At 30.2% G+C, this 11402-nt stretch overlaps 1 protein-coding gene across 1 annotated transcript; it reads right to left on the bottom strand.

Annotated features, from left to right (window-relative positions):
* Window positions 1–4754: 4754 nt before the first annotated feature.
* On the bottom strand, window positions 4755–7693 carry LOC123918273 (protein C2-DOMAIN ABA-RELATED 1-like). The gene is made up of 3 exons (XM_045970283.1): window positions 7451–7693; window positions 5925–6020; window positions 4755–5420 (listed from the first exon to the last, which is right to left on the bottom strand). The coding sequence occupies exons 1-3, from the start codon at window positions 7559–7561 to the stop codon at window positions 5130–5132; spliced, it is 498 nt and encodes a 165-aa protein (XP_045826239.1). The 5' UTR covers window positions 7562–7693; the 3' UTR covers window positions 4755–5129.
* Between the last annotated feature and the right edge of the window lie 3709 nt (window positions 7694–11402).

Genomic DNA, 11402 nt, shown 5'->3' with positions numbered 1-11402 from the left:
TTACAAACATATTAATAGGCAACTATCACATATATGTATATCAATTTATTAATCAATCACATGTAGAAATACCTGATATTCTAAGAGGTTAGACACCATCACATACCAAGGACAAAAACCAATATACTTATGATGTAACTATATATATGCACATAATAGCTTTTAAATCAATTCAAGACACTATAATGTGTAACTTTAAGATATGGAAGGTGAAGATGCATAACTTTTTCTCATGGAGATGTTAGACAAAGAAACCATAGAGTTTTTGCCATGAGATAGATAAATTAAAATTTTGTTAAAACATAGAAGGTAGACTTCCTGGTATGGTGGTGGTGATAATTAGTTTTTGGGTTAACTTTATATAGAGCTTGTGTTTGATAATTAGCTAAATTTACATATTCAATATTAGTGTCTCCAAGAATTCTTTGTTTTCAATTGCATTAATAGGAAATTGTAACATACAATATATATTTTAATAAGATATTGCAATGCAATTAATTAAAACAATAACATGATGCATCATTCCACTTTTCATTACTTGCAATTCATTTTTGTCTCAATTCAACAACAATAAATTGTGTTAGTTTTTTTTTAATATATTATTATTGTTTATTATTTATTATTAGAGTAACTCTATTATATGAAATATGAAAAGGTTTTAATAAAGATTGTAGACTTTTCTTATAGAGTGTCACATCATCACAATAACTTATATGTCTAAGTAGAGTTATAAAATTAGAAGTATGATCCCTTTTAATTCATTAGGCTAAGTAGAAGTATGATCCCTTTGGTTTCAAGCAATCCCTTCTAAACAATATAAGTAATGAAGAATGATCCCTTTTTAATTCATTTAGTATTGAAAGAATATATTTCAAGCAAGAGAGACACACATTTTTTATATTATTAAATTCAGTTCTTTAAGGGATTGATCAAAGAGGTTTGGAATATCAAAGTGAGTCACTTGCTTGAAATATAATGATTCCTTTTTTTATTAGTATTGAAAGAATTCCAATAGTCATGAATATTTTGTGGTTATATAAATCTTATATATTAGTTGGTCCATTTTAATTTAATAATTTTTCATTTTAGTTAGTTGGTCCCTTGTAAGAAGTTATATAGTGATAATTTGATATATTGATAATTAAAATAAAAATGATTTAATTAAAGATAATTAAAATTAAAATGATTTAATTAAAGGAGATGATGAAAAGGTTATATAGTGATAATTTGATATATTGATAATTAAAATTAAAATGATTTAATTAAAGATAATTAAAATTAAAATGATTTAATTAAAGGAAATGATGAAAATGTTTTTTAATAGAGATTGTAAACTTTTCTTATAGAGTGCCATATCATCAAAATACTTGATTGTGAGCAACTCAACATTCCTTTTACTTGTAAAAGATTTTAAGGCACTTCAAAATCAATAAAAAGAAGTCTCTTTTATCCTCTTCAACTTATTTACATGACAAAAATTAATTATATTCCCATTAATCAACAATTTTTTATACAAATCTTTTACCTTATATAAAATAATAAATGAAAAATAAAATAAGAAACAAATAAGCTAAAACATTAGACTAATAAAATAATAAATGAAAAAGAAAAGTTGTCTAATTACAAACATTTTATCAATTAAAAAAAAATGATGGTTTACAAACTGCCATTAGAGTTAAATACACATCCTTACATGAGGTGCCATTTCATAGGCTTTATAAGGAGCAAGGATGCAACGTAAGCAAAAATAGAAGTATGTTTTATCTTGTTCTCCTCCTTCACATGAAAAAATAGTCATATTCATATTAATCGATTCAACTCAAAGTTTAATTAATCATCGAACAAAACACCGGTTGATATTTTAAAAAATATCCAACCTAAAAAAGAAATATAAAAAATGATTAGAGATGTTCCAAACTCAGATTAATAGAAAAATTTCAATTTACAAACATATTAATAGGCAACTATCACATATATGTATATCAATTTCTTAATCAATCACATGTAGACATACCTGATATTCTAAGAGGTTAGACACCATCACCTACCAAGGACAAAAACCAATATACTTACGATGTAACTATATATATGCACACAATAGCTTTTAAATCAATTCAAGACACTATAATGTGTAACTATAACATATGAAAGGTGAAGATGCATAACTTTTTCTCATGGAGATGTTAGACAAAGAAACCATAGAGTTTTTGCCATGAGATAGACAAATTAAAATTTTGTTAAAACATAGAAGGTAGACTTCCTAATATGGTGGTGGTGATAATTAGCTTTTGGGTTAACTTTATATAGAGCTTGTGTTTGATAATTAGCTAAATTTACATATTCAATATTAGTGTCTCCAAGAATTCTTTGTTTTCAATTGCATTAACAGGGAATTGTAACATACAATATATATTTTAATATATTATTATTATTAGAGTAACTCTATTATATGAAATATGAAAAGGTTTTAATAGAGATTATAAACTTTTCTTATAGAGTGTCACATCATCACAATGCATGCTTGTGAGCAACTCAACAACTAAAGTATTTTTTTTTTCATAAAATTTATTTTGTCAAGCATGAAATTTTTTTGAGGAGTAATTTTTTTATTTGGTTTATTTATTTAAAGTAAATTTTTGCAAATTGCAAATCATATTTACACATGCATGATTTATATTTTATGTTTGGTAGTGTAAAATATGAAAGAGCATATATCTATTCATTGTTCTTTTTGTAATTTGTCTTTTTTTTTTTTTTTCTTTCATTATTATTGGGAGCCATTATTATTGTAACATATAGATAATTACTTTGGAGGATGAATGGACACACAAAATAAATTGTGGGACAAATTTTAAATAGATATGAGAAGTTCTCTAAAGCATGCCACATCATCACAATGAAGACCTATGAGCAATTCAACCTTCCTTTTACTAGTAAAAGATTCATAAAGGAAATTATTGCATAACAATATTGAATACTCAAGTTGTAATATAGTGTATTAAACTAGCTAGGTATGTTTCTTAGTAGAAGATGGTGGTGAAAAACACCAACACTGTCCACCAAGACATCTTCCACTCTCTCCACCATTACAATGACAGTCTCCATCCTGTTTACATGGGAACTTTTCGTTAAGTCCTCTTCCTTCTATTGCCATGCACATATCTACATATTCAAACAATACAAATATATAAAATTAATGTTATTGTAAAAAAAATAAAAAAATTTGAAGTGTAAATTAACTTATTAGTTTCAAACCTGATGTGAAGATAAAGAAAGATAATAAGAATATCATTGTGATAGCAATATTCCTTGTAGTATTCATATTGTATAAATTAGTACCGTATAGATTAGAGAGTATAATGAAATGAATTTGAATTGTATTATGAGGATCGATACGTCTCTGTATTTATAGAGAGAGATTACCTACATTAAGAGAGATTACTTATTCAGTGAAATTTTTAGTCACTAGGTTGACCAAAAAGGAATATACATCAATGCAAATTAATTATTACATTCTATAAAATTGAGATGTGCAATTATTTGAGTAAAAATGTAGTATTATGTACATGATATGTGCCTTATATCTTGATATGTTCCGTGATGATTCGTGATTAACTATTTTCAATACCAAAAAAAAAGTATAACATTTTTCTTCCAATACCTTGTAATTTAAACTATTATATTTATAATTTTATCCTTTTTATAAAATTATTTAAATCGTTGTATAAGGAACATGTTATACCAATAAGAACAATATTGGATACTATAAATCAAACTTATTTTTTACTTATTTACGAAAAAACTTTTGTGATGATATGCTAAATATGGTAAATTCTAATATGGATCACTTCATCAAGTGGACCGTTGGATTGAAAATTTATATCATATATATCATCCATAGAAAATTTTTTAAAAATTGAAAATCATTTGATATTTATTGAGACACATCAAGATTAACGGTTTATTAAATCTATAATCTATAATCTATAAATATGATAAAGCCAGACTTATTTGCTTTTCTCTCTTCTCTTCTCATTCACTCTCATTCCTCGTGCATTTGACATTTATTGTGATTAATAAAATTAATGACAAAATTAATGACTTTTTTCTTGGATCTAGTAATTGACTCCTGCAACATCTAAAAATAATCTCATTGTTTCCTTTAGCAAAATTAATATTATATTAATTGTAAATATATCCAACTCTCACTGTTCTGAACTGAGCGAAGACCCAATACAAGTGGCCCAAGTGCTTCGATTAAGCACAAATTCATTCTTTCATGGGGACTTCTCATGCAAGCCAATGGTGATAGATACGATAATTATTGTACACCTCCTGCAGCAAATACACTCTCTTACACGCTCACAAGATCGTTAGATTCATCGCAATAACTATCATTATCTTTAGTGCCAGTTGTTGTCGGTTGACACAGGCAGTTACAACCATCTTCCCCTATATATAAAGACAAACTTTGACATCAATGTGCACAATTCAATCACTTACCACTTTCGCTCCACCTTTATCACATACTAACTTGAGCATTAGAGTTCTAACGTATTTTGCAGACACCTTCCCCAATGTGATCCACTGTACCTGAAGGCTATCGCCATCGTAACCGTTTCAGATGTCACCATCATCAGAGTCACCTACTTGCGCAGGTAACTTACTTATAATTCTTGAACCCCTTTTTCCTCTCATGAATTTATCCTTTTATGTACTCACAAATTATATCACAAAATAAAATGGTTAATCAATTAAAATTATTGGGAAAAGTCTAAACTTATCACATGCATCATCATCTGATAGATCTTAATTGCATATGCAATTTGATCATTCTCATGTTTCTTGTACATCACATAGGACTAACACATTGCAAAGTCTAAAATTCTGCAAAGGAAACAACTATAGCATTTCCCTCCCATTCTTTTTACTTAATAGTCACTACTAGTCATTGCTACACAATCAGTAACAGCTCAGCAGAAATAAGACAATTCAACATGTTGAACGATTTGTAAATTATGTGATCCACTAAAAAGTTCAAAATATATGAGAAATTACAGCATAGGGTGCTGTTGATTTACGGAGTTACAACTCTCATATCAATAACATGCCTTGAAATATTCTGAAACCTACAAACCCGTTGAACCAGGAATGTCAGTCCAAAGCAATTGAAGCTCCACTTCGCCACATTCGACATTTCTTAGTCTAAGAACCATGTTTTGTGAAACCTTGCCATCTTCACAAACAATGTGACTCTCTTCTGCTAAGCAATTTTTTCTGCTAGGTTGTACCCTTGTAACTATAGTACCATTTGGGAGACCTTCCAAACGCATCTTTACCGCTTCAAAAAATGGACCAATGTCGAACTCAGCGTCCCCCATTTTGTCGTCCATGCTAAATAGGTCCTTATCGTACACATGCTGCATCACATCATCACATGATAATGTTTAGAATATTTCTGCCACAAATTATTTGTGGTCCATGCTAAATATGTCCTAACTGTATATTAATTAGACATTTCAACTAACTCATTACAATATGGACAATTTAGTCAAGAAAATGTTTTACTAATGAAATGATGGTAAATACGTTCGTTTTACCATAAACGGTAGATAATGAGACGGAGGGAAAAATAAATTCAACAAATCCTGACTTTCATGATCGTCATAGAAAGTAACATTGCAAAAACTTAACATATTTAACATATTTTTGCTATAGTTTTTCTGTTAAGTCATATACAGATCAAATTTCTATCAATTGAAAGTCTAAACTTGATTTTTGTCGTATGATAATAGTGATATATGCATCAGTAAGACAGTTGCAACATGATTCATAATACAGATAGCCAAAGCAAGAAACTTTCATTTATTTGATTAAAAGAAACTTTTGAAACCACACACACTGTTAAAAGAAAAGTAACTTACTAGATGAATGGGAGTATGAGGATCTGAAATGGATAAAGTCAAGTCATCATTCCACTCAGGATTCAGATTCTTCTTCACTACCTTAGTCTTCAGCTTCTGCATATCAGACATAAAATGCAGCAATGAGATGGAAGTAAACTCAACAAGAGATGCACAAGGTTGCTAACTATGTAGCATAAACACTTCACATTGAAGACTTGTTCAGTGTCCGACATGTGTTTGTGCAAGACACTGACACGTGTGATTACATTCAATTCTTCCATTTTGTTAAGTTATTGTTTTTGACATATCAGTGGTGTGTCCGTGTTTGTGTCAGTGCATCATAGTTTGCTAACCCTCTACAATCTTACATTAGTGAACACAATAATACCAATAGATCAACAACTTATTGTTGATTATATGGTGAATTCTTACCGTATACTCCCAAAGCACATAAATTTCAGCCTGTCTATCAATAAAATTGACTGAATTGGAGTGTTGACTACATAATAGTGACAATATAAAAATAACGATTTAAAGTCTACTTAGCAATTCCAACAATATATTTATAAACAACTAAAACTAGCGACTTGGATCTGCTGCTGTAGTAGATACACACAGTTTCACACTGTACTCAATCACGGCCATTGATTTAAGATCGTATAGTTCAGATTACACATCAGTTATAACACAGTTAAACAGTCTCAACTATTGATCTAAATCGAACGGTTGACAGTAACTGCCTCACGCAGCAGTTACTGCATCAAATCCAATTCCCTAAAACTAGTGTGGTTTCCACATGAGAGTGTAAAGTGTGATCACTCACCATCCAAACTTAAAGGATGAGGATGATCAAACACATTTATACATCCAACTGCCTAGGATCGTGGGCAATGTGAGACTACAAACATCTTCAATATCCACCCTCACGCATGCCTAGCGTAGGTCCTAGGTCAATTCTTACATTGCAATTCTTAACCTGACTCTAATACCATGTTAAATGAATTTGGATCTCATCCCAAATGCTATTTCAAAGGATCCAACAATCTCGAGACCTAAGCAATGTGGAAGTCCAAACAAATTCAATATATTTCTCACGTGCTTCTCTCTCCTATTGAATGGTCAGAGATCACACTTTACCCTGTCATTTGGAAATTATACAGAGAATCGATTCCCCTTAAACTAAAAATTCTAAAACCATCTATGCATGTTGAGATAAGAAGTCACAAACAATAGAATCAAAGTTTTTTTGAATAAGCTAAATTAGCTCACCCAAATTGGCACAAGAGTGAATCGAACCTGAGACCTTAAGGAGAAACATACTCCCACGTCTCAAACCAATACCACCGGACCAACTCAAGTGGGTTCAATAGAATCAAAGCTTAAGAGACAGAAACAACAGAGTTGAATGACAAAAGTGATTAATTAAGATTAGAGAAACAAAACCAGGAGAAAGATTAATTAACAATGAAATTAACATAGTCAACAAGCTTTGAAAAAAACTGATTAACAAAAAGATTAAAACCAAGTGGAGAATCAAATTTGACCTGTTTCCCCATTTTGATGACAACATAAGGATCACTGCTAACTACATCTCTAACAGCAAGATTGACTCCTCTTTGAACATGAATTTTGAGCAGACCTAACGCGTTCTCCATTGACAGAATATGAGTTAGAAAATTCAGAAGAGTTTGATTTTCAAGACAGAAAACGTGTTCACAGAGATCCCTGACCAAAATATTTATTAGTAATCACTATGTTCTTTCTTTTTTGTTCTCTCTTTATTGCAATTGCAAAAGTCAGGTAGAAGCTATCAAGCACGGACTCCGAAACGGACACCGCGACACAATATGGACACGGACACCGTGACACCGCTAATGTAAGAAATATGAGACACCCACACCGCTACATATTTATAAAACATATAAATTAATAATCAAAATATATAACTGTAAATCTAATTTGAGCAAGTTATTTCTTAAAAAAAAATAAATTAAAACAATATATTATAGTATTTTACCTTTGTTTATCCATCTACTATCGAAAAAAACTAAAAATATTGTAATCAAAATGTAATGTCTTCAATCTATCATTGATTAATATTGTTGTTTCGACACATCTTTAACTCTTGTAAATATGTCTGATATGTGCCTAAGGAGAATATAAGCAAAGAAAAAATAGTTTTTTTTTTTGGATTCTTGTCCGCCACGTGTCGTACGAATGTCTAACAAGTGTCGGACACCGGTCAAAGGAGTGTCAAAGTAAAGGAAAAATTAACTTTTTTCCGACACCGATATGAGCTATCCGACACGTGTTGGAAGAGTGTCATACGAGTGTCGGACACCGACACGTGTCGGACACCACGACACGCCTAATCATAGAGGTGTCTGTGCTTCATAGGGTAGAAGTGGTCTATTTATTAGCCTGTCATGCCATTCATCTAGAAGTGTTTTTTTTTTTTAACGTCGTAATTTTTTCATTTTCATTTTTTTATTAATTGTTTTAGAATAAACCATAAATTTGTTCCTGAATTATCAAGCCACTAGGTTTGGCCTAGTGGTGAGAAATTTGGATAGTACGCTATGGATTCTGAATTTTATGCACGGTTTATAACAAAAAAAAAAGTAAGAGATGATCCAACATAAAACCACCTGCATACTACGCAAATCACTCATTAGTAAATCAAACTTAGTGGCTTAAAAAAAAACTCAATATGTTAATCCAACTAATCATGTGAATTTTATCATTATTAATGCAAAATAAAATATAATGTTTGCATTCTAATTTGGATTATAAATTGAAAAATTAATAGTACTATATTAAAAAATAAAAATGACAATAATTTTAGAACACTATTTTTTTACTAACATGCACTATTTTTTTGGGTCAAGCATGTGACACTTGTTTAAAACGTTAGAAAATACTGTATGTTTCTTGTTGGCAGTGAAAGAGAGCATATCAATATTTGAGGTCGGAATTAACTTAGGCGTGTTATTCAAACACAAATTTGAGACATATTTCTTTTTACTCACAAAGCACGTAAAACGAAAAATATAAAAAATATTAAAAAAAATATATATATTTGTTGTATTTTTGTCAAATAAATGTATTTACCTAATATTTTCCAAGTCTTAAACCATGTCCTTTATGTAAACCATGTCATTACTTGGCAATTAAGATTTACTACTAGTAGTAATTTAGTAGATTACCCTAAACATCGAACTAACCCCATTGACGAGAGAAGGTAGGCCACCACATCAAAACATTAAAATTGCAATTATTAAAATAAAAGACGAAAAATATCTCAAAATAGAATGATAAAATTGCAATTATTAAAATAAAATTGCAATTATTTTGCATTAATAATGATAAAATTCACATGATTATGTTGTTCAACGCTTCCAACCAATGATGAGCTTAATTTATACTTATATCTCAACATCTACTCTCAAGTGTTTTCACGTCTGCGATCGATAACCACTCACTTATTGCTCTCCCATCAATTCGAACCGAGCTCTGGTACCATTGTTAGACCGTTGAGCATGAGTATCACAAAGTTCGATCAATACATTGAAACAAAAACAACCACACAAGTGGCTTTTAACACCATATTTTATCCAAAATCTTAAGGTAATATTAGAATTAATAATTGTAAGACTGAATTTACACTTGATATATCTCAATAAGACACTCTTAAAATCTTTACGGGTGAGGCTCAACATGAATAAAATGTGCTTATAAAAAAATGAAAAAAATGTGTTTGTGTCGGTGGATACAAAGACAATAATGGAATAATAGTTGTGATGTTTTTTTGGTCATGTTGTGTAATGACTAAAATTTCACTTTTAAAGTGAATAAGTGAAAGTATCAGGGTTGAAACATCTGTCTCTGCACATTAGATGCAATATTACTATCAATTGAGTTATGCTCATGAGAACTAATTATTATTATTTTATATGTTCCTCAACTCTTAAAAATAGTGTTTTTAAAATAAATGTCATTTTTATTTTTTAATATAGAATTAATTCTTTCATTTTGATACAAAATAAAAAATAAAATTCAGGGACTTGTATGTAATATGCAAGAATCGATGTTGAAAATACTTCCACTTGCATAATTTAGTGAAAATATTGTAGTACCTTTCAATAATTTTATTGTATTTCTTAATTTATTTTGAACAAACTTAGATGACATTTATTTTAAAAAAGAGGAGTAGAGACTGAATGATTATTTGGTCGTGTTGGGCTCAACGTAATAAAATATGCTTAATAAAAAAATTTGTTAACGAGATAGAGTGCTCTGCAGATAGTCGATGACAAAATCTTAAAAAAAAAACATGATTAAAATGTATATGTCGGTGGATACATGATAATGGAATGATGATTGTGATTATTTTATTTTCAAGCTCAAGGGCGAGAATAAAATGGATAATGCATTGATATTTGTATTTGATACCCTCCCGCAACTGAATTGTTCCAGGAAATAAAAAATTATAGTTTTATTTTATTTTTTGTATACATATATACCTATATTAATTAAATTAATATTATTTTATTTTATTATTGTCTAATAATTGAATCACGTTTAGAGAAAATAAAAGAACATATAACGTTGAAACTTCAAACACGAAAAAAATCACAATCTTTGTCTGATAACAATCAAAGAATAACACTATGTGAAAATTATTACAAAATATTTACCGACCTCAACCACCCCACAACCCCAATGCACCAACACTCTCCTTGAACAACACATAAGTGACTACTGTTGGGGCATGAGGGTATTTAGGGATCATCATATTGGGCCTTGAACAATATGTAAGTGAATTTAACACTACATCTAGACCTAACATTAACACAATAGGTTTACATGTTCTCGCGTTTATAAAGTGTTAAACAACCACTTTTTTATTTTATTTTTATCAATGTCGGAGTTTACATGAACTTAAAATATCAACAATCTCCTCCTCAAGTACGAGTTCATCAACTCTTTATGGGTATTCTCCACCTTAGACGATAACTTTTTCATCCACTTGTACCGTTGTTGCGAATCCATCAATAAAACACGTTGGTTGAATACCATTATCAAAAAGACTTTCGACACAAGGAGCTGGTTCAACCATTGACTATAATACCACATTTTGGTCATGAGGGAGTCCGGAGATCATCACATTGATCCTTGAACAATACATAAGTGAGTTTGACACCACATCTTAACCCAAAACTTTAAGAGGAAGTGTTCAACATCCACTTTTTCCATCAATGTGGAATTTTACTCACACTTGAAATATCAACAATCTTCTTATCAAGTGTGAGTCTATCCATTCTTTTATGGAGATGTTCCCCCTTTGAGGAGAACTTTTTCATCCACTTGTACCGCTGTTGGGATTCATCAATGGAAAACGCCGGTTGTCTATAGTTGAGTCATGTGGGTTCGAGAATTATCACGTTGGGGCTTGAATTACAAATATGTGAGTTTGACACCACGTGTTAACCCATA

This window comes from Trifolium pratense, linkage group LG3, assembly GCF_020283565.1.
Source record: "Trifolium pratense cultivar HEN17-A07 linkage group LG3, ARS_RC_1.1, whole genome shotgun sequence".
In the NCBI taxonomy this organism is placed as follows: domain Eukaryota; kingdom Viridiplantae; phylum Streptophyta; class Magnoliopsida; order Fabales; family Fabaceae; genus Trifolium; species Trifolium pratense.
The sequence above is the reverse complement of the archived record's forward strand: the minus strand, read 5'-3'. Positions and strand labels throughout refer to the sequence as shown.